This window comes from Achroia grisella, unplaced genomic scaffold, assembly GCF_030625045.1.
Source record: "Achroia grisella isolate CSIRO2021 unplaced genomic scaffold, CSIRO_AGI_Agris_v1 utg515, whole genome shotgun sequence".
Lineage (NCBI taxonomy): Eukaryota > Metazoa > Arthropoda > Insecta > Lepidoptera > Pyralidae > Achroia > Achroia grisella.
In genome coordinates, this window is record NW_026712908.1 from 3,066,208 (window position 1) to 3,092,560 (window position 26,353).

The 26,353-nt window shown below is 33.7% G+C and overlaps 1 protein-coding gene across 1 annotated transcript in view; it reads left to right on the top strand.

Moving 5' to 3' along the window:
* Window positions 1-26,353, top strand: part of LOC131847095 (methylcytosine dioxygenase TET) — a 49,322-nt gene that overhangs the window by 17,194 nt on the left and 5,775 nt on the right. Inside the window, exons 3-8 of the mRNA XM_059196555.1 lie at window positions 13,343-13,531; window positions 21,221-21,290; window positions 21,754-24,273; window positions 24,352-24,491; window positions 24,933-25,161; window positions 25,558-25,836. Coding sequence (XP_059052538.1) covers window positions 13,502-13,531; window positions 21,221-21,290; window positions 21,754-24,273; window positions 24,352-24,491; window positions 24,933-25,161; window positions 25,558-25,836 — 3,268 coding nt within the window. The 5' untranslated portion in view covers window positions 13,343-13,501. The remainder of the gene's footprint in view (window positions 1-13,342; window positions 13,532-21,220; window positions 21,291-21,753; window positions 24,274-24,351; window positions 24,492-24,932; window positions 25,162-25,557; window positions 25,837-26,353) is intronic.

Below are 26,353 nucleotides of genomic sequence, written 5' to 3' on the forward strand. Positions count from 1 at the left end.
TAACACCTAATTCGATTAAATCATGCATGTATTGTAATAAAAAATATTGTTTTAGTTATGTGTTAATTTCAATAATAGCTATTATTTTCCCAATTAAGAGGTGTGTGGTTAGTAATGAGAGCTTTCCTGGCAGCGTACCCTATCAGGTTGACCTCCACGCGGTTCCTCCTGGAAACCTTCATGCTGTTACTGGTGAATTCGCCACGATGGCTTGACTTAACTGACATCGTCTTCACCATATCGTCCTCCACTGGTACTCTACCAGCTTAAACCGTAAGCGCATTCCATTACCATACGTAAAAAAATCCCAATAGAGTTCAATACGTATTGTTTTCAACCACGTTATAGGCTTTCTCTTTTTCTCATGCATATCTTCAATCTCTCGCACTTTAACAATATCTTCGAAGATTCTATTTACAAAACACTTGGTCCGCCGTTGCCGCTCCGGGAGTGCGCCTGAGCAAGTGACGTCATACGCGTACATTTCTTATCCCTGTCTGTATATATACATCTCTTTCTAAACAGAGGTCATTTTCCAGCTGCGTACCCTGGAAAGTGGTTTATGCAGTAACTCATAAAATGGTAACTAATATCACGTGTTCAATTCTGCATATAGTCAGGTACTACGATACTACCATACTAAGATGATAACCCGTACCTATTTACTTATAGAGACACTACAGTTTGTAAATAAAACAAGAAAATTTTGATAGGTATGTCTTTGACTTTAAAAATTTTGTATATTGTTAATTATCCATCCTATCTGAATCTGTAAAAGGTGGAACTGTAATGATCTACGAATATTTACGTGGTCATTGCATCGCTTTAGTATATTTTGACCCATTGTTTAGCGTCATCTTAAAGGAGTTTGGATCTCTTCCACTGATCCATATTAGATACCTTAAGAGGGTTAATTCTCAATCATATCATCTATTACAGATAACTCATCTATTTGGATCCTCCCTATCTCTCCACTCTCTCTTATTATTAACTAACTGTGCCCGCGGTTTCACCCGCGTTAAATTTCAATAAAAATATATCCTATATATTATTCTGATGCGTAAGCTATATTACTGTAAAGTTTCATCAAAATCCGTTCAGAATTTTTTGCGTGAAAAAGTAACAAACATCCATACTCACAAACTTTCGCGTTTAAAATATTTTTAGATTAAGTTTATTATCTATTTAATTCATATGCAATCTCTGCTTTAAAAGTAAGTTTAACTTTTATTTCTTCTATATTAGTTATTATTATTATCTTCCATATCATAGCTATTCCTAAACATATATAGCGCCAAGTGATTTTATTAAAATCTCTTCACTTTTCTTTTCCTTATTGAAATCACCATCGATCTGCTAGTCTTATTTTATTATCAAATAAACGGGTTTATCGTTCACTATCATCTATAATATCAATATTTGACTTCTAAATGGCATATTTGGTTCTCAATATGTATAGAACCAAGCCATGTTTGGACATTACGACCGGATGTTTTGGAAACATCCAAGCAAATTATTAACAATTGCAGCCGTAATCAATTGTTATTTGTTAAACATTAGAGTCTATTGTTATCGAACGATAACATAACACTAGAATGTGGTAGGAATTTTAGAGCATTTAGACTACTGTTACTGCTGTTACAATCCGCCTATATGTGAATGGCAAACAATTTGACGGTCCATCTGATGGTAATGGTAACTGTCGCTTAGATACTAATATTTCTGGCCTATATTCATATGAACAGCACTAAATACTACAGAAGCAGATATGATGGGGTATATTATATTAGAAGACCTGTCTGTGACACACCTAGGCCCTGTCATTCTGTCCTAATTAAAATATTTTATTTATTATATATGCACGTAAATGCAATATATGTTTTGTAATATACATAGAAAACACGCAGACCAATACAAACAATCACTCATGAATACAAATTTTTGTTCCGTGGGAGGAATCGATACATAAATACTGAGATACTTTATTTTTTGTAAATACATAAATAATATACATAGAAAACACCCAGACCGATATAAACAATCATACTCAAGTGTTGTACGGTGCGAGGAATCGAACCCACGTTGGAAGTAAAGCGGTGTGCTAAACATCTAGACCACTAAGGCTATTAATATTATATGTATATATATATTAATATTATGTTGCAATTTACTAATTTTCTAATCCGCAATACTGCTCACAATATTATCATGTAACTGCAGGTTATATTTAATTCCACTTCAATCGATTATCAGTACTTAATACAAGTTTACATACTTTATCTCTTACATATAACCACTGTGAACTGGTACAATGTCAAGCATTCATAGTATTAAACCGACAAGGTAAATACAACATGACAATTAGTGTTTATTACCTCAAGGCAAATTCTATTAAAACTATTGTGAGATACTTAACTGAGTAATAGTACACGTTGGTTGTCACAAAGGAACTTCTTGAGTTGATCGGCGATGCAACCATTAATTATTTCCGAGGTAACCAAGAAACTCTGAAATAGATCTTCCTTACAGACTCGATTTTCAAACCCAACAAATTAGATTATGTAAAGATCTATAGAGAGTTTGTAGAGGTGAATGTTTAACAAGAATCAAATTATAAAAAAAACTATAACAGTACTTAATTAATGGTAAAAGTAGAGCATTTGTTCTCTCTATCTACCCTTGAAGATAGGTCGATCCATCGATAGATCGAAGATAAAAGATCGAAGCGAAAATGGATCCATAGTTATTGAACAATACATAATAACCTTTTGCTTATAGGAGTGGTGGATAGTTAATGTTATGGCGTTAGATATCCTTGTTTTTACGTGCTATTTGATTTTATGACCTGTCTAATTGGTTAAAATACTGTGTTTAAAAGAGAATCTTGTCTAAACTGACTTAAACATAACTAAAGATAACAAAAAATGTAGTTATAAGTAATGCATGATTTCTGTAAAATACCTTAGGTAGCATAATATAATTAAAGTAATTAATGGTATACGTAGTAGGTACATATTCGCTAAAAATTATTACACATTAACCATAAGCCAGATGTACAATGTGTAACTGTTTATTGAGCTAAATATATTTAAAAATAAAATAGAAGCCTTCAAATTCCGCAGTTTTTTTTTTATTTATTCTAAGCAAATATTTCCGTACGGCTTATAATATCAAACATGACATTGAAACCTCTTCAAAATTCTGTCCACATAGATGTGACAAAGACGTTAAACATGCCCGGAAGCAAACAATCCAACATAATACATAGAAGGTTAAAGATCAATCGACGTACAATACCTTTAAATCTTCGTGAACATTTCTTGTCTCGCTTAATTTATTGGTCACTGATACGTGAATCATTGCCATTCCAATGGCAATCTTAACGTATTTGCTAAGAATATAATTTGGATTGATTATTTCATACTTTGTTCATGTATAGTAGGAGTTACCGTTTATAATCTGTCTCCTAAAGAAAGAACATTTGCAGATATACGAGTATTAACCACCGGTATCTTTATAGCCTATGCGTTTTTTGGATATTGCTGTAAAGTTTCAATAAAATCCATTCAGTAGCTTTTGCATGAAAGAGTAACAAACATAGTAATAAACATAGAATACCATACGCACAAACTATGGCGTTTATAATATTAGTAAGATTGCAACCTAATAAAAATGTAACTAGTCTATCTAGGAGGGTTGTTAAAATGGACATGGTCCTTTGCGCAAATATGATATAAGTACATATTTGTGCAAAGAACCATGTCCATTTTAACGACTGAGTATTTATTTGTTTTAAGTACGATTTCGTTAGAATCCTTTTACTATTTTCTTTTTCCACTCTTATCTTCCTCTGGACTATTCAGTAAGTTAATCATGTATTGTATAAAAATCGCATATGCTTTATATACAACTACATACTTATTTACATAGACTGCATGCATATGCACAGCCGAAACGACGATCGAGGTACCTATTCAAACGGCTGTCTACTATCTCTCTGGGGAATACATCGGAATTGAAGCAGACTAGGAACTATTACGGATGTAAAATCCAAATTGGATACCAATATTTCGTGAATAAACATCGCTATAATAAATTCAAAAAGAGCTTTTTCTATTTAATAAAGACAATGAATGCTCTGGCATGCCTCCTAATAGCATTTCACAGAATTTCGCAACTCTTTTGGTCGTTTTCGTTTCCATAAATGAAAATGTTTTAAATAATTCAACTGGCAAATGTACCTTTAAAAAGTATTTGCATCACAAATTTTGTTAGTGGTTCAAAGAAAAAAATATCATTTTCTTAACATAAGAAATATCAAAACAAGATCGAGACTTAATATTATTCTGTCTTATTTATGGTTGAATAAAACTCTCGTGATTATGCTATTTATAATATGAGTTGTGACTTTGTATTTTGTGGAAATGAGACACATTATCTTTTATTGTAGCCTTCAAATTTGTTTGGATAGCATTGAATAGTGAATTTTAGTTATAATAACAGCAATTATATAATTTAATGATACACTATTTGTTTACGTAACTTTGTAATTTATTCTGCCAGTTGCTTTTATTCAAAACTAATTTCAACCATTAACTTCACGTGACCGAGAATGCTTAGTATGGAGTAAATAAAATCAAATTAAAAAATTTATTCATGTAGGACACTTTAGTCGCTTATGATTTTTTGATTTAATATTTTTTCCCTGCCGTCCAAGTCAGTATACAGCTTGAATTGAGATGTCTAAGATTAAATGAAAATGCCGTGCATGAACCAGTAATGCCATGCACGTTAGCTACTTAAGTAATCGTTTCGTAAGTAATAGGTTTTGCTCAATAAATATGATTTAATTAATGTTTTAAATTTATTCATTAAAGATAATTCCAGGATATCTTTTTCGTCCCAAATACTATATGTTTATCAATTATAATTACGATTATTTGAGCCGTTAAAGTGTCGAGAGTAATTAGATAAATTCTTAAGTCTTACAAATTTTATATTAAATTAACTTCATGTGCTTTGCAGCAGACAGAGTATTGTTATTGGAAAATAGCCAATTATTGTACAACGTAGAACTGTTTTTTGTATGGATTCGCAGGTCATCTGTCTTATCGACCGGGTTTGAAGAAAGCTGACACAAAATGTAACAAAACGATGAGGTGTTGTCTGGCATGAGACCACTGTAGACATATGTAATGTAATATATATTGCAAGTATCACTCATATATATGCTATGGATACTTGTAGTTATATCAATTTTCCTAAATTATAATTTCATAATGAAACCGTTATTTTTGTTAATTTGTACAAGCTCATTTGAAAAGAATAAGAGCTGAGTTTCTTGTCAGTTCTTCTCAGCTCGAAAGCACTCTGATTTGACGGTAGATTTGATATATCATGAGAGTCTGTAACAAACCTATATGAATATAGATATTTTGATTTGATTTTGATAGGTATGCAGTTAGTCAACTATACATATATTTAATGGAATTAGGTGTAATTTTGCGAGAGTCCATTTAATTACTTAGTGGATTTATATTGGTAATTGTGCTATCATTAACATGTGTGAGACCAAATATTCAGTATGGAAACCTGACCATCGCTACTGGAAGCGTTGCGATACATGTTACGCCTCTGACAGAGGCATCATAAAGCATTAAATAATTTGGAAATAGCTTGCAAGCCCAGTGTTGATCATTCGACAACCATACTGCCAAAAATATGTTACATACCTTATAAAAATTGAATAACAGTGAAATTGCAAACTATTTCGTAAATTTTGGTTTCTATGGAGACTTATTACGAAAACAGTAATGTTTAATTTTCATATATTTAACATTATTATTAGCAACTATATAATATAATAATGTATAGATAGCAACTATTATGTCAATCATCTCTCAGCGACACTAAAGGTGCTACGATAATAAAACTGTATGTTATCACGTTATGAGATATACAGCCTACATTGATAACTAATATGTTATTTAAATATTTAATACTGATAAGATTTTACATTTGTGAGTTGCAAACTTTAATTAGTTTATAATTGAAATAGAAATAGATAAATCAATATGTAATTAATTATGTATTCCTAATAACTTTACGATTTGATATAATAATTACGCAATTGACTAGTAAAACACCAAGAACACGTTCATTCCGTTCATATTATTTTATGAAACCTCAATAACTGCATGTGACTAATGTTCTTTAAAAAAAATTTATTACAAGCTAAAAGCATGACAATATTACTAATATTATAAACGCGAAAGTTTATGAATATGGATGGATGCATGTTTGTTTGTTACTCTATCACGCAAAAACTACTGAATGGATTTTAATGAAACTTTACAGTAATATGCCTTATACATCAGAATAACAAATTGGCTATAATTTAAAAATATATTGTGAAAATTGGGTGAAATATAATGATAAATGTCAAGTAAGAGTGATGCTAATGAAGTTGCTCTGGTCAGCTAGTAATTAATACATGTGAACAAGAGAAATAAATGAGTGTTCATGGTTAACAGCGAAAAAGATAAATATCACGAAAGATGCTATAAAAACGTTTGAGTATAGAAAAAAGAAAAAAAAACGAGATCTTATTTATATGCTATGATATGATATTTGAATTCTGTTAAAAGGTGACAATAATCGTTATTTTCTCATACGTCGTGCCACGATCTCACCCGGCCAGTACAAGAATAGCCGCCGCCCAACGTGGTGTACACGTGCTAAACAACTTGTACAACTTGTATAATCTGTAGGTATTACACGCGCGGACCGGCCGTCTCACAATCCACCGTGTAATGTATACTTCTCGTGTTACTCCCACGGCAAACTTAGCTGCAAACGTTTGTTCTCATATTTGAAGATATGTCAACAAACATTTGAACAAATGTTAGCGCATATCAAAGATTATCTGTAAGACATTGAGTCGTGATTGACAAACGTATATTTTCACTGTACTCACTGAGTATTGGACTTGTTACAAGTGAATCAGTCGTGCTTCATTTGTATAAAGTCCAGGTCTGTGTTCTAATTTCAAATGTGTGCATATTTCAAACGAGTTCATCGAGAACTCGTTTGAAATATATTGGCAACACAAATCGCCGGAGCCAGAAGAGAAAAAAAAACTCGTTTGAAATTAGATCATTGTCTACACTACGTTCTAAATTCAAATTTGCACATATTGTGTTCCACCTATATACAAAACTTGTAATAGACAGCAAAGTTCAAAATGTACCAGTTAACTGCCTTATTACTCATTTCAAATATGGCTATTAGCAACACAAATCGCCAGAGCCAGAAGAGAAAAAAACTTGTTTGAAATTAGAAAATATTCCTTTACACTACATTCAAAATTCAAATTTGGGCTGTCATGCTCCATTACACGCAAAAACCTGCAAAGGACGGTAAAGTTAAAAATGTACCAGTTGAGTCTCTTATCAGTTCCTCTCAATGAAGTAACTGGCCGATCTGGATAATATTTTTTTCATTAAGGATACTTAGTAAAAAAAAAATGCAACGAACATGAGTGCAAAAAATGAATTTCAGTTTAAATTAATTTAAAACTATTGGATTAACCGCAAAAATCTCCCTAAACACAAATGTTTAACGTGGAAAAGTGTTAAAATGTCAGCTGTCCTGTCACCTACAGCCGCTGTAATACAGCGCTTGGAGTGTAATTAATGCACGCTCGTATAGAGACTTCATGCCCATGTTATATACGTATATTGAGCTTTATCGTGTAATGCATTTATGTAAAGCGTCAAATCAAACACCGTATTGTTAATTACTCTACTTCAAACATTGCTTTTAAAGGAATTCGATGGATTTTTTTATTAACGTAGGTTCAGTAGTATTTGGCACATTAGTGAACTGTCAATATGATAAAAGTTGCATACATTGAATATAGATAATTGATGGGTGAGTGTAATAAAATAGATAGATACGTATGAAGAAGTATATCTTTCACTTAGACGAATAATAATGTACGCATCTGTCAAATTGTTTTATCTAAATACCTGCTACACTAAATTGCTTATAGAACTAGGTATTAAACCAAAGCTTCGATTAAATTACATTACAAGATAAAAATCATAATATCTAAGTCCCCTGGAATGGCAAAAAAGGAATGGTCTCACATAATAATGTAACATTGAGCTAAGCCCCAAGCAATGCAAAGCTTGTTATGGATACTAAACAACAGTACATAAATAGATTTTCTTATAAATACATAGGAAATGCCCAGACCAATACAAATAAAAACGAATACGATTGCATACCACGGTGCATACCACCGTGCGGGGAATCGAACCCGCGACCATCTGAGGTAACCCTGGCGTGCTATTCCCACCGTCACGCTGCACCTTGACAGTACTCCATTAATTTTTGGGCGCGTCGCGTGTTTATCTGATAACGTTATCTAATTAGGTCGTCAGCGTCACGTGGCCGTCATGAATACACCATCGCTGAAATAATATCAAAGAAAATCAAACATTTTAATGATGACTTGCAAATAGCTCAGTGGTTAAATGAACCGTATCACGGAAATGGGATTCCATGTACTATTCCACATATATGTGACAATTTATTTTTATGGATGATAATGGAAAGGTGCACCCGCCTGTGCTAACGGTTTACGCTGGCGGGGCACCAGATGACACCAGTTAGCCCATCATGGTAAATTCCCCATTTGTCGCGATAGTTTCCAGGAGGAACCGCGTGGAGGTTAACCTGATATGTTACATTGCTAGCAATGGGGTTATTAGTTCACATTACTAACAACACCCTTCACCCCTACGTGTGACTATTATAATAATGCTAGCTAGTTATTTATAGAGATATAAGTAAAGGTCGGTGGATCATGAAAGGCCATGTTACATGTAAGGTCAATTATTAAAAAATAAAATTGGACAATTCTTAAAAAAAAATATTTAGATCTTCCAAAGCCCTTGTATTATTAATAAAAAAAATTGTGTATTTTTTGTGATGATTTCATTATGCTTGCGTGAATTATAGTAACATAGAAAGTAATGGAAACAAACAATAATTTAAAGCACTGTTTTAATTTATATTGCATTGTAACGCTGGCCGGGTACAGCTGATTTATAGAACATAAACATTCATAACAGACATTGCAACTATTGTAATATATAGCGTGTAAATCAATGGGAACAACAAACATTAGCGTTACAGTTTTTGTTAAATTAATTCGTAATTCGCACAGAATTTGGGATTACATGTTGACTGCTTGCCAAAGAGATCAAAGGTGGGAACGACCTTGGCCCAAAGCGTACCGACGTTAAAATAATACGTCACCGATCGACTGATACTGTATTGACGTGTACCGGTCACTTCATAATGCTTTTTTTATTTTTAACTAGCTGTACCCGCGACATCATCCGCGTGGAATTTAACTTTATTTTTCTAAAATAAAAGTAGCCTAAGTTACTCCTTATTTTTTTTTTTCGTATGATAATGGCATGGTGCACCCGCCCGCGCTAACGGTTTACGCTGGCGGGGCACCAGTGGCGGACGATAAGATGAGCATGAGGTCAGATCAGTTAGCCCATCGCGATAAATTCAACTGGAATTTATCACGATGGTTTCCAGGGGGAACCGCGTGGAGGTCGACCTGACATGGTACATTGCTAGCAATGGGAGTTACTAGTTCCCATTACTAACAATCTCCTTCCCCCCAGTTACTCCGTATTTTTTTTTGTATATGATAATGGCATGGTGCACCCGCCTGCGCTAACGGTTTACGCTGGCGGGGCACCAGTGGCGGACGATAAGATGAGCATGAGGTCAGGTCAGTTAGCCCATTGTGATAAATTCAACTGGAATTTATCACGATGGTTTCCAGGGGGAACCGCGTGGAGGTCGACCTGACATGGTACATTGCTAGCAATGGGAGTTACTAGTTCCCATTACTAACAATTTCCTTCCCCCCTGTTACTCCGTATTACATCAGCTACCTGCAACAACAGACAGTTAGTCCTAAAAATTGTATTAAGTAACTTACGAAAAAACCGTGACGCGACCTGGGTCAGAAGTTGGGTACATCTATATCGGCTACATCTAGATTTATTATGTTATCTGTGCAAATACAACTGTCAAAACTAACCACAGAGCTACAGATCACCACTTAACGAGTTTGTGTCGCAACACCCAAAAACAATTAAATAAAGTCCAAAGCCAATTGCACAAGTTGAACAAAAGCGGAGTTTACAGGGCCGGCGCGCGGACTGCTTGGCGCGACAAAAGGTCTTTGTTTGCACTTTAATGTACGGCGGGCTTTGTCGTACAACGCAAATTTTGAATTATTGCCCAACAATTTACGTTAAACTGCATCTTTAATTCTGTTTTACATATTCTCGTATCTTCGTGTTTTACCTTTAATAAAATCAGACTTCATCCGGCAAATTTAAGTTTTCAAAATACTTTGAAACACGACATAAAATCCTGAGTTTTACGAATACTTGGTAATATATAACTCTAAATCAAAATATTTTAGAAATATTTAACCTACACTTATATATTATATATAAATATAAATTGTGCATTAATTTCCAATATATTCATTAGACAGCAATAAACACAATTATTTTATACAAACAAGTTCAACTAAAACAAACAAAATTTACATATATATGTGTGATTTTGCACTCCATTCGGAATATAAATATCTCAAGGAGCAATATATAACATTTCGCCGGAGCCTGAAGAAAAAAAACAATGTTCTTAATTCAAATATTGACTACACAGTTCTTATATTTTTTATAAAAAATAATATTCACGCTATCGTATTTCTTAAAGTAAAGATTTTTTAAAACTATTATTACCTGGGAGTTCTGGGATTACAGCGTTTGGGAACTCTGTTATTGTTATGTAATGAACCGAGATAATCAACCGTAAAATGTAATGCTTAGGATTGAATAAATATATTTATTATTTATTGAAAAGTGAACGTGCATTTTCAGGGTGGGTTAGTGTATAATTTGTTTTTGTAAAAAACACAATGCAAATATCTTGATTGAGTGCCATATTGTATTTCTATTCCCCAAGTTCAGGTAGTATCTACATATACTATCAGAAAATATAATATTATTGGATTATATTAAACTATTATATTATTGTTAGTGCACTTATTTTTATTTTTTTTTATTTTTTGTATGTGATTTGGGTGCGTTGTTGTAGGATTGTTTGGTTGTATCACGTGTATCACATGATAACGTGATGTCCTTAGAGCTGTGTGCATAGTCCATCAGTTTCTCTGCTATTCTAATTACATTACATTAATAGTGTTCATATTACAGTTGTACTAATTTTTAACATATAATTATTTATATTTAATGGTATACATTTTCGCTAATTAATATTTATACATTAGACGAAAAATTCATTAATCACCGAAAACTTATTAAGCCTTATTACAGTTAGTGACTATCTGCTTGCGAGTAGGTTTTCCATCACAAGAAAATGAATGAACGGTTATTAACAATATTTTGTATTTAAGTGACTGGTGAACGTTTTACCTGAATCGTTAGAGCGCATCGTCAGGTACCATCTTCCCCCTCCATTGTATCAGGTCGTATACATTTTAGAGGGATTTAGTTATTTATATTATTTATTGATACTAAAAAGAATATAGAAAGAATGCCTGAGCCTCGAGAACCGTTCACATGCTCTGTGAATGTTAATTAATTTAAAGAATTCGATTCTAATTGTACGAAAAGCATCGAACCATAAAGAAGAGTTGGAAATAACTATATTATTACGGTGTGTTGAACACGTAAGGAAGGGAATATGCATACAATAGACCCATATTTCAATTATTCGAAATTAGATCTGGTACACTTTTTGGATTTATGCAGTAAAAAATAATTTAAATTTCGAACATCCTTTGCAGATGTGTTACTTTTTTTTGTATAGAATCTCTTTAAGCACCATAAACAATAGTGTGGTGGTGGTAATGGAATTCATATCGTTATGTGATTGTGTAAAAGGCCTTTATTAGTAGTTTTTCATTGCATAGTAAATTATGTCAATCATAAAAAATGTAGACCTTCAGTATTTGTTTCTATTTCTAAGACTTATTACTCTGTAATACATTAACCTATAACTCGAATGAGGTAAGTACGTTTTCAATTTTAAATTACTGCGAAGCGAACCGTACATGCGGCTTCCAATCAGAGCGCACGATTCAAAAAAGGAAGACTGTCGTATCGTGCATGATGGAGCATTACCGTTATTAACATCTAGTTTATATTGTACAGACTATTTCATTTTGTTCCGGAAATTTATTAATGCAAGTACATTTGTAACTAGGCCGAGGTAGAAATGAGACGATTGCAGTTAACTGAGTGACCCATTTTGTATGCAATGATTGTATTCATCTCAGAAGTTGCTTGAACTTTATTACTCGATCGTGCTCATGATCGATAAATGTACTGCAACTTTGATATTTAATAGCACCCATAATAAGATTATCCTAATAATAAATGGTATAATAAATAATTGAAATGTTTCGAAATATAATACAAGCAATATAAATCTCGATATAGAGTTCATAGATATAATGGAATACATATTCCATTAATCATATTTTAATGATAATAAATGTATTGGCAGAATGTTTTCGGTTTCTTTATGTTGTTATTATTATGAATGATACATAATGCATGGCCTAATTTATTACCAAAGTAACTAATAATATCATTATGCCTACCATATTTCTCCGCTCCTGTCTTCACTTATATTATCACAATTGATTGCATTTGCTTAACTTACTGTATTAAAACTTCAAAGGAGAACCACCACCCACACCTCTGGGACACTTTGTTCAAAGTTGTCTGCGAAGGTAACTCTACATAATTGTACCGCTATTCGCTTGTTTTGCTATTCCGGTTTAAAGGGTGAGATATGACAGTGAAATTATAAGGTATGAAAGTATAATAGTCCTCTGGAACGGCAATGCAAGAGTAGTACTATTGGTGTTGCATGACTACGTACCCATGGTGCTGTTTATGCAAGTGAGAGTTACCATTTACCATCAGCTTGTTTGACATTCCAATTACATTAAAATACTTTAGTCACCACACAAGTAACATAAAAATGCGTACTATATTAAATATTTAAAAACAAATAGAATTATCATACATTTTCCTTTTAGAATTGCATAAAAAATATAAACCACAAATCCCTCCTTATATCTATACTAGGTACATCCATTCCAATTAGTATTCTATCACAAAAATCATAGGTACTATTTTTCCTAAACATTAATTGGAATAGTAAGTATTCCCGTATCAAAGTGCCATTTTCGTTGCAGAGCTACCGTGGTCGCAAACCCCTCGGCACCGGTGTCCCCGGGGGTCCGAACGTGCCCGGCGTGCCCGGCCTGAGTCCCGGCGTGCCCGCCGCGGCATCCCCCAGCCCCGCCCCCCAAGCGCCAGCCGCGCCCAGCCCAGCCCCCGCTACCACAGCAGGCATGAAGCAGGAACACCCCAGCCAGCCCATGGTAAGTGTCGTTACGTTACCTAATATAGTCTTCCAAGGGGTAGCGGATTTTTAGAAAATCTTCAAGCGGAGGAAGACATTTAGATACCATCATGGTAAATTTCTGTTTGCGCCATGATGGGCAAACTGTCCTGACTTTATGCTTATCCTATCATCCTTCATCAGAGCCCTGCCAGCGTATACCGTTAGCACAGGCGGGTGCATCATCATATTGTCATCGCTAAAAAGATATAGTCTTCATTCTCTGAAGACTATGATGTATGGCACTAATTCTTTAGTTAACTTTTTATATATAATTTCTTATTATTAACAATCCCTAGCTTAAGCCAGACTAGAAGACGCTCACAACTCCGAATGTCGTTGTTACCAGAGCAAAGAGGCCCCGCGGCCCCAAACTTCACACCCCAAAATTGCGGATAACCTGTCATATCCTTCTCTGGTCTATTACCCGACTAGGGCTGTAAGAAAGGTTCGACAAGTTTAGTAATTTCACATAGTACGACCGCGATGAGATTCAGAAGCTGCGTGGGGTTGGTCGACTGACTAATGACGGTTGCAACATGAGGTATCATCCAGAACATGGGCCGAACGACTCTTAGAGAAAACTTCAAACTGAAATCTACAGTGTTTAAAAATGGTCTTTACTCGTAATACAAATGAATTTATACCACCCGCTTCCTCCCGGTGATGGATGTTCCTGGTGAAGATTTCCCACACTTTAAAAAAACTTTTCACACTTTAAAAACTACGCTAAACTACGCAACAAGATAATAATATTAGGATGAAACCAGATCGTAACGAATTCACTAACAATTAACCGCAATGGTTTTCAGTAGATATCGAGTGAGGAACTGGTACTATACATTACCACCAATGAAACCACTATTCTATATTATTGACAAACCATTTTCCCTATTCTAATAAGGTTGCATTCCTGCAGGATTTCCCCGGATTTGACCTGGTTTAAAAAATATGTTAATGATAAGCCAATAAATTATGTGTCAAGGAAAAACCCGGTTAATTTCATAACAAGCAGTGTATTAAAATAATTCGTAGTTAAATATTTATATTTTTTATACTGTGGTTGAAATATGAATTTAATTAAAAATAATTTCTATATTCGAAGGTATTCTTTATTTAATACAAATTTTATAAGCTTAATATATATTATACTTTTGAATACTATTTGACCCCTGACTTGACTTTGACTATGTGATCCCAGTGGGTTTAACGGTTTAGTCTTGCCTTTCTTCCTGAAGGTTGCGGTTTCAATGCCGCAAAATAACGCGTTTTGTCCACCATCATATCGATCTATTCAATTAGGGATTAAAACTACGACGGCCTGAAGCCTTAAATTTGCTTTTAGCCATGAGTCCTCGGTTTTAGAGCCCTCAACACTCTCCCCCATTTTCATCCAGTGAAGCTGTACAGATCAATACTGATAAAAATAGTGCGAAAAAAAGTAATATGTCACTTTCTTTCAAATTAATATAATGTCTTGAAATAATGGGACAACAGTTTAATAGCTGTAATACATTTATAAGCCGTTTAAGGAAATGAGAATCGAGACCGCTTATCTCATATACCACACCTAGTACAATACTGGGCTAACTAAAGAATTACAAACTATGGAAAATGCACTTTAAAGTTTTGACATTAAAATCTAATTTCAAAGATTTTAAATATCTTAGTTAATCCAGTATTAGGTGTGGGGATATATGGAAAGCCAATTTTGTGGTATTTCCAATAAAGTGCCTCTCATTTGGCGTGTATAATTAAATTCTGTAAAAACCTAGTTAAATCAATCTCATGCGCTAATTAAATTAGTTCAGCATTGCGTTACGTTTTCCTAATTATTGTAACCGTTATCTACAAAGCTTCCGGCTCACTTAACCGTTCGCTCGTTATTCTCAAATGACGTACAATTCCCGCTATCTATGAATAGACTATCACCACCTATGCTCCTATGTGTAAGTTTTGTTACTTTTTTTATATATGTAATTTTAAAAAATATACTCTTTTTAAGTTTTACCGTAACAGTCTATTTATTCGTACCTATTTTTGACTATCTTTTTTAAATACATAAATAGTAGTGTTCTATATAATGAATTTACACATTCAAAATATATAAGTACATATATAACGTATAACATAGCTTATAAGAGGAATCGAAATGAAAGCATAATAACAAAATATCACGGTGTTTAATGAGCCATTCGTAGTCTGAATTCAATTAAATAATAAGATGCATATAAAAATACTGCCGTATTTTACCTTAAAAGCAGAACCTTTTCCTTAAAAGCCTCATTTTTGAAGGCGGCTAAAAATACTAAACGGAAACCTTATTAAATGCAATATAACTAAAAGGGAACAAAATAATTTATAATCAAAACTTCTACGAGTACAGTATGAAAGTAATTTTGAGTACGTCGCAGACAAAATTGAATTTTGCACAATTTTCCTTCAGCGAAATACAGGATGTCTCGTCCGACGAATTACTTAATTTATTTATCTGTTCCTTCCACAAAACATGGCCGAGCGAGAGGCAGTTTGATAATTTTAATTGAGTTCACTTTGCGCTTTTATTTGTTTTACAAATTCATTTTTTCCTAACATTTAGCATCGTTCTGGTTTAGTGTATTTTTATGACCTAAGCTAGGTAAAGTTTATATGGTTAAGTACCATTTTATTAGATACTTACTCTATGTTATTTAAGACCGAACATCGTACCACTATGGTTTACTACCCCAACATATGAACCCTAACGGTGGTAAGATTTAGTCTGGCTAATATCAAAAGTATTGTGGTAATTTATATTTTTAATCAATAATATAGAAATAATGTTTATTCAAATAAACTTAATATATAAACTTTGGAATAGTCATAGAAACATTATTTATGTATTGGACATAATTTCTTACACTTCGTCCGGTTCGATTCCCGATTGAGGCACAGAAATATTCGAAAATCCAAGAAGAGTATTATTTACATCTGCGTACCTATAGTTTCACTGGTCATGCTATAAATTAGGGTATATAAAGTGAACATTAAAATACTTCACTGAAACATATGAGGCAATTAAAATCCTGCATTCTCTTTTGATCATTAGTTCCGAAGTTTGATTCGGTGTGCCAATTAAACTTTCGGCAGCGGCTGTCATAAAAATAATAGAGTTACGAACGAAAAACGTCAAGATGCAGCCGTATGCTGGCAGAGTGCCTAACAAGGCCTCTAGTTGAAACAATTGAATTTGTTATGAGCCTGGCCACAAAGTAAATTAATTAATACAAAGTTGAGTACTGAAACAAATGCCGCACTTTGTCATTTAAACAAAAAAGATGAATTCGCAATTTGAAATTGATATATTTTTTTTACTTCAACTAAAAATATATAAATAATGGCTTGAAACATTTTGCCTTTCTCATTGTTTAGAAAAACTGTACCAAGAAAATATAATAAATATAAATTGTTTAATTTTAAATTTTATGTATAATAGTATAGGGGTATGGTTTTTTAGTTATGATCATACTTGAATTAATATTACAATAATAAATCTTACTAATATTATAAACGCGAAGCTTTGTGTGTATGGATGGATATTTGTTACTCTTACATACAAAAACTACTGATCGGATTTTTATAACACTTTAGTTCTATAGCTTATGCATCAGAATAACACATGGGCTATAAATTTCATGCTGGTGAAAAAGCGAACACAGCTAGTATGACATACATAAATTATCTATTGAAATTAATATCCGCATCTTTCAAATAATATAAATCCGGAGAGATGTAGCGTGAATACCTAACATTGTTAAAGTGGGGCGTAATAAATAATTACTATTGACCTGAGTCTTTACAGATGAGTTACGACTTGCTCCAGAAACAAAACAATGTAGCTGACTTAACTATTTGTCCCGTTATGTACGTCCGTTAACAAATCGTGTGCGATAACGACTTACTCTTAGCAATTCAGCCGTCGTATATCAAGAAAATAGCCTGTATAAATAAATATAGTTATTTTCTTTGAATTAAATTCGGTCTACGTATAAAGTGATGTTACATACAATTATTAGATATCACGATATTCTCTAAATAGCTAATAATAATAATATATATCGCAATAAACGCAAGGAACAGTAATTATAAAAGAAAATTTTACAGAAATATGCTCAAGAAAAGGCGTCTTTATCGCTTAAAGCGATCTCTTACAAACATCCTGGATAAGGCTCACTTTGTGAAGAAATGTAACAAAATTTGCATTTATTGGACAATAAATAACGGAGATATTAAAGTAATTAGTATTTTTTCAATAACCCGTACGTTTATTACAAAGAATTCTTTCTCTCTATTTTTTATTTCTTTCTCCGGAACTAAAATTTAAAGATTTTTTTAATAGCGACTGTTTGGAGTTATCACATATGCAGTAGTATTGTAGGAATATATAAATTTACAATTAAATAATGTTTAGTATAAATATAAGAAATGATTCTCTAGTCATACAGTATTTATAAAAAAAATTTGAAAAGTTTTTAATATTTTTGTTCATCCATTTCATCCATTATATATAAAAAATCAAATAATTTACTTTCATAGTTTAAACGAGTAGTTTAGACAAATATGAGTGAGCGTACATAATTTGACTCAATTTAGCGTCGAAGTCGTAATTACATGCGTAATTGCTTAATAAACGTGTAATCTCTTTATAGAATGTCATTAAGAGGACAAAACAAAGTTTTAATTACACAGTCACACGTGCTACGTGTGTAAAATTTTACATAAACTTTAAGATATTACAATCTTTCTCAAAGGGAAAGAAGATATACCTTCCTAAAAGGCTGGCAAATTGTGGACTCATATTTTACAACACAATCTGTGATAGTTTCAACTTAATGTAAGTTTATTTGAATAAATAATTTTCTATTCTGTTCTATTATATTATTTAATTTTTATAGTATTTTTTATGTAAAACCTTAAATCAACACATTTAACTGTATATAAAAAAGGTTACTTACCCGGTTTTTATTTTTACCAGCCTCAGTTTGTTGCTGGCGGAGTGGAGTTTTTTTTTAATTAAGGATTTCGGTTTTTTATGGCGGCACTGGATATTTAATATGAGCTCTTATAAATTACAGAGGCAATTATTGTTACAAAGTTGTAGTATTACACTTTTATCTAGAATTTATGGTTTATTATAAAAGAGCCTTGCTGTACGTGCCTGCTAATATGCTTCTGACAGTTTTTTAAAGTATTTTTTCAATGAACATATACTGACACAAAACTCAACGATAACATTACCGGTTTGACAGATTATCTTACTTTCCGACGCTCGTGAGTTTGGTTCTCGTATAATACAATCGTATGTTTGTTGTTTCTATAATTTCCAGTGGGATAATATGATGAAAATTAGTGTTTTATATTTGCCCCCCTCCGCCGCTTTATTAATTATTTGTATAAAGTTTGCTTACAAATAAATAATTGTTATATAATCTTTATTGCACTTAAATACATTATTTAGGCATGTCCATTAGAAATAATGTTAACAAAGAACTTATCTCTAAAAGAGATAAGATCTCTTTCAGTCAATCCAATACACCCTGTATTGGGTTGACTGTGGTAGCATAGGAAGTGTTGAGTGGGTCAAATTATATATTGTTTTTATTTTGATTATATAAATTTTATGATTAATTACTTAACCAAAATGGATGTTATCAGCATCATTAGAACAGTTTGAAGACGGCAGCAACAAAAATTGAGAATGTCACAACAACTAGCATAAACAAGAGCTAAAAAGTAATACAAACTTAATCCATGGAACAGTTTATTATTTAATGGCTTTATTTTAAACGGTCCATTCATAATTTTCAAGGCAATATCACTATGTAATTCTCACAGCAGTTATTTAATGTTTTAATAATTTTATTAACATGTAGCTATACTTTTTTTGATTGATTATTATGATTATCTTTACAGTAAGAAATGATTTTTTAATTTCAATTTGATTTTGAACTGATAATTATGGAATAGTGACCCGCTAGCGGTATACTCTGGTGGGGCACCAGTTGAGGATGATAGGATAAGCATAAAGTTAAGCCAGTTAGCGCATCGTGGTGAATTCACTAGGAATTAACAATGTTACCTACGGTCTGCTACGCTCACTTACATTCAGCTGATCTATATGTCTAAATATTCGTGGCGCTATTGGAAAAGTATATACAGACGGCCTCGGTGGCTTAGCGGTTTAGTACACCGGTTTACATCCGATGGTCGCGGGTACGATTCCTCGCACAGCATAAACATTTGTATTCATGAGTATGATTGTTTGTATCGGTCTAGGTATTTTCTATGTATAATATGGTATGTATTTACGAAAAAATATATATCTATGTATTTATATCAGTTATATAGTAACAGAAGCTTTAGCTAGCTTAACTTGGGTTTAGATGACGCTGTGTGTATGTGTGGCTTGTTCTAAGATAATTATTATATTCAATATCACTCTTGAAATATCATCAGGTGACAATTTCTTTAAGAAAATGTTTTAAATATTCGAAAAAATCGAATCTTTGTCCGACCTCGGTCAACATGTGATTACGACAGAAGCAGACAGTGACGTAGCTCGGCACACAATAACAAGGCGTTCGGTAACCTCGACCGATTTAAACTGCCAATGTATACTCGTAACTCTTGTACGAGGAATATTTTCTTTTCTATGCACGCCACTGTTTATGGCATTCGTACGGGAGGCCTATGATTATTTTTGTTACCTGTTTTGGCTTCTTGAAATGCTCTGCTTGCTTGCATTACATTAACATCGCCATAGACATTGCTCATAAGATAAAAACCTTGAGAAGGACGACTGGAAGAATTGATTAAAAAAGAGACATGTTCCTTAGTATTCTCTGTATATTTTTTACAAGGCACAAAGAGAAAAATGAAAAAAAAAACATAAACTAACTGCGTCATGAGTTGCAATTCCAGAGAAGTTGCTATGGAAAGTATTCCCAGAGGATTTCCTCTGGAAAGTCTCCTCTGATATATTGGACTATATAGGAAAACTATGGGCAAAAAAAGAGAATCATGGAGAAAGATGGAAGAGCTTTCACACAAAGAATGGTTCATTTCCACAAATAGCATATTTGTAATTGTAATACTAACAAGTAGATCATAAGAAAAAAATATACTTACCACATTTTAATTTTATTTGAAAAAAATATGGATACGGAAATAGAAAGGCTTTGTTATTTTTTTCCTCTGAAATTATTTTCCAGAAGAATTACTTGGAAGTTCTAGAAGTTCCTATGCAGTTAAATTGCAGCGTATTTAGTTTAGTCCGCTGTAATGTCATTGCAGTGAAATGGATGTGATAGAGGAACTAACATTCATGCAGCTAGCTAACTTCGTATAAAGACTACCACAGTGCTAAAAGAATACATTTTCCTTAAATATTAAATTGCCGCTAATTAACAGATGATGATGTATATTATTTAGGATAAATCATACGAATACAACAATTTAATTAATATAACATAACATTTACGTATCTTTTTTAAAGTGAAAAATATGACGATTTTAATAACACCTTTCACGGTTATAATTAGTAGTATAGACATCAAAAATATGTATTGTCTTGTGTTCTACAATTACTTAATATATCTGTAACTAAACTGTATTATTATTATTGTTACAGGCGCCCATGCCGTTCTACGCCGGCGATCCCAACAGATTTCCCACAGCATGGCAGACGGACCCCTCACAAGGTACGAGTGCTCCATTTATCATATAAAACCTTTAACTAACTCTTAGCCGCGACAAGTCTAGCGTTCTGCTTTTTTAAATAAAAGATAAATATGTCTTGTGATACAAACTATGTTCCTGCCAAATTTTATGCAAATTATTTAAGCCATTTAATTCTGAAAAGATATCAAACCGATAGGCATACGGCAGACAAACATATTTAAATAGACAGAAAAACATATTTATGCATTTATAATACTGGCTGTTTCCAGCAACATTGTTTTCTTTTTAGATAAAACAGCCTAAATTCGCCCTCATGATATCTTGTTGCGTGCAATAGGGCGATCAGATATAATACCATGTTAACGTTCAATAATTGTTAACGCTATATTAGCTAAGCTACATAATTAATATTTAATTAAATTATATCGTCAAATTCCTTGTATTAATTAACTACAAAGTTACAACAGTATTTTCTATTAACAGGTTGGCAGAATCAGTTCATCCAGCAGCTTCCAACACAAACCAGCCAAACGACGTTAGACTATCAAGGCAATCATACAGCATACGCCACGTCACCTCACTACCAAGCTAACACAACCTACGCCGTCCAAAACGTCGCCACTACCTTCGATGTTACGAACAACACGTACTACCAAACGGGAGTCCAGTCAGTTCCTACTCAAAGACCACCCTCGACCAATCGTGGGGTGTACACGCCAGTTCCATCGCCTAGAGCACCGCATTACACAACCGAATATCAGCAGCAGTACGCACAGCAAGCTCCCACACCGGGTGGGACAACTGGAAATGATTCCAGACCAGCATCTGCAGCTTCTTTCCAAAACTCAGTGCCAACTACATCAGCACCCGTATATACAGTTAGTCAACAAAACTACGAACGCACTGAATATAATACAGAACACACAGAAGAATATACGAACCAGGAGAATGGCACAGGCGATACAAGTAATGAAGGGGAGAGACAGGAACAAAATACACCTAATGGACAGCATTCGGGAAACGCCGAGCCTGGGTACCTGCAGGGGAGCAACGGTCCGCGAGCTTCACTCGATTGTAGCGGGTACCCGGGCGGCTACAATAGCGGGCAATACAGAGAAAATGCTCAGACGCAAAATCAAAACGAATGGCAACAGCGTCAGTGGCAGCATAACCAAAGAATTCAGAATCAACAAATGCAAAACCAGCAGCAAATACAAAATCAACAATTACAGAACCAACAACAAATGCAGAATCAGCAACAACAAATTCAGAATCAGCAGCAAATTCAAAATCAACAACTACAGAATCAGCAACAATTACAAAACCAACAACAACAAATGCAAAACCAACAACAGCAAATTCAAAATCAATTACAAAACCAGCAGATGCAAAATCAACAAATGCAACAACAAAGGCAAGAAGAATCGGATCAACAGATGTTCTCACAATCAGACAGGGTTAATTTGAACTCGAGACTGAAAACGATGATATTAAATAAACAGAATCATACTCGGGATGGCACTAATTCGCCACCTGATAAAGGGGATCCTGGGGAAGGACCGCCTCGTGTAATAGATGATAGGAAAGGCGGGGTACTCTCCGTCAACGATGACAGGAATAATACCGGTCATTTTTTATCGTATAGCCACCATCTCCGAGATAATTACCGCTTAGGCGAACAGGTATATCCTGTCGCTGGTAATTATTCACAAAACGCTCATGCTTACGGCGTGAACGAATTCGGAGGTGGTGGCCACCACGTATGGGAGGGGGGGACAGATGTCTCGAAAGGTTATGATAAACAAGTTACAACAAAAAATGTATCTAAAACTCATCAAAAATTACCGCCTTATTCGGATATGAGAAGTCAATTTAGCACGTACTCAAATACACCATATGAAGGCCAAAAATTTGCAGAAATATGCGGTAATGATAGTAATTACAATCAACAAGATAGTAAAGATTTTCAGTCAAAGATGCTCATTGGACCTGTATCGGAAATGAATCAACAAATAAATAATCCAACTAGAGACACAAATCCACAAAGAAAACCTTATGATAATAGAGAAACCTATGATCCTAAATTCAGACATCCATCGGCTCCTTTAATACCAAAATTAGAAGCACCAGATAACTACCAATATCATAAAGACGAAAGGTTAATGGAAAATGACAACAACTCAATAAATCATAACAACTTGTATCCAAAACAAAATGATCAGGCTTTAGTTAATTCTTATAAAGAATATCCAAATGGTATGGCTGCTAGATCTCAACAATTACCACCAATTTCAACAATTAAACAAGAAAACTTTGGGTCGAAATCACAGAGCTTCCAGAATTTTCAAAACAACTTTGGAGGTTACGAGCGAGCCCCGGATCCATCAGAAACATATCCTCATACTCCCAGGCTGCAAGAAAATATGGGCTTTCAAAAATACAATAGGAGTTATAATGATTTAAAAGCAATCAAGGCGTCAGAGATCAGAGTAAATTCAGATAGAAATACTTCGGTAGATCCAAAACCGCCATACTACATAGAACAAATAAAATCAGAGCATTCTCCACCTGGACACAAAATATACAAAAATATCTGTTACAATCTGCCGCCAAGAAATGAACCTTACTTATTTCGGGGTGACGGTGGCCCAGTTATTTTTAGAAATGAAGTGGGATACTCTTGTTGCCGTCAAGGCTCTACAAAGAAGCCTCCACCAGAACATTTGAGAGATGGCGCATGTCCAGGGTTTCAAACCAAAGATGAAATTATAGAAGATGAACCCGAACAAACTGATAAGGACTCGAAAAATCCATCGAAACCAAGCACTCCAATTCCAGACCCAATAGTAAAGAATTCCAAAGAGAACCAGTTTAATTATTCAAAAGAGTATCTGGAGAATTTGGAGAAGTTAAGAATTAATTCTAGAACCGAAGTGCCTGATTGTAATTGTTTTCCGGCGGACAAGAATCCTCCAGAACCTGGAAGTTATTATACTCATTTAGGTAAGTAATAAGAAAATAAGGCTAGGTGTAAATAATATAAATCTCAAACATGATTACATAAAATATTTTACATTACAGGAGCCGCAACATCTCTAGTAGAACTAAGGAAAGATCTAGAAACCCGAACAGGGCTATCTGGTAAAGAGTTAAGGATAGAAAAGGTCTGCTACACTGGCAAAGAAGGGAAGTCTCCTCAGGGTTGCCCTATGGCAAAGTGGGTGAGTGTATGGATCTCAAAACTTTTATATATTTACTATTAATTAAAAATACAGATATGATAATATTGCTTTTGCAATAATAAAGTAAATAAGATTGTTTGAAAATATAATTGGAAGTTTAATATAATATTTGTATATTACGATTAAACACGTAAATTCTCAAAGTATGTTCACAAATTATTCTTATAAGTTTTTCTAACCCGCTATTTAAAGCAGGTAATTCTGAATAGAACCATATTTTTATGATAAAGTTAATAATTGGTAACATAAAATACATATATTAAAACAATAAAATATTACATTATTCAAAATACATAAATATTAAATCTTATGGATTAAGATTTTTAGAGTTTTCACCAGTGTCAGTACCATATTTTTATTATAGTTTGATTTTTTAACAAAATATGCATTTCATTAAATAAGATATATATAAAATTACAGGTGATAAGGCGGTCTAATTACACAGAGAAGGTACTAGTTGTTGTGAAGTATAGAAACGGGCACAAATGCGCAACATCCTGGATTGTAGTTTGCCTCGTCGCCTGGGAGGGTATCCCTCAATCGGAAGCAGATTTGGACTACACCTTATTATCACACAAACTAAACAGATACGGTTTGCCAACTACTAGAAGATGCGCTACAAATGAAAACCGTACTTGTGCTTGTCAGGGTAAGCATTATATTTGATTTTTATTTTTATGACAATTTACTTTGAAATAATATAAATTTTGTCAGTTTATGCCATAATTTACCTAATACGCTCACTCTATATGTACTATTATTACCTAAAGGTTAGCTGGTAGAGAATACCATACGGCATTTTAATTTATAAATATTTTTTTCTGAAAAACTTTCGTAAAAAAAGGGAAAAATAAAAAAAAATACTAAATCCTTCATGTAAACTATGCAATCACGAGATCGATTTAGTATAGAAGATGCAAAATATATTTTGTTTCTTGGTTCACTTATATAATACTTGGTTCACTTATATAATATTTGGTTCACTTACATAATAATAGTTTACCCATCGAAGATTTACATGTCATGTTCTTATGGTGCCTTGCAGGGTTGGACCCCGAGACATGCGGCGCGTCCTACAGTTTCGGCTGCTCCTGGTCCATGTATTACAATGGATGCAAGTACGCCCGTTCGAAAACCGTCCGCAAGTTTCGACTTTCGGTCAAAAGTGAGGAGAGCGAAATCGAGGAGCGCATGCATGTGCTGGCAACACTGCTCAGCCCGCTGTACATGAATCTAGCGCCCAAGTCATTTGAGAACCAATGTCAGTTTGAGAAGGAGGCCTCCGATTGCAGACTGGGATTTAAGCCAGGGCGACCGTTTTCTGGTATGTTGGTTGTTCTGCTAGTAGATTGTAATAGTAGCCCAGGTTAAATCACACAACGCCACCTAGTCCCAAACTACTAATTACTAAACAATAGAGACAATTTTTTTTTTTGTAAATGAATGTTTCCATCTACCATATCGCATTCAAATATTTTCAGTGAAATGTTACATTCTCTTCAACGTAGATAAGTGAATGGAACGACCATATACCTCTGATTAGCTCTTTGTGGATTTTTGTTATATATGTATAATTTCTGTTGAATTTTGACTACTTGCAAGAAATTATATTTCTTCATATAAAAAATCGTGAAAACTTTCATCGATTAAAAATAACAATAATTCATCTTTAAAATGTAGTATACTTAAAACATTGACAGAAGGCAGGAAATTCTTCCAGAATCTTCCGTGTTGCAAGGTTTCATTCGGCCTGAGAAATATAATGTAACATAGTGAAGTCGCAACGAATACAGTGTTGACAAACTGAACCGTAATACAATTTATATAAACTTAAAAGATAA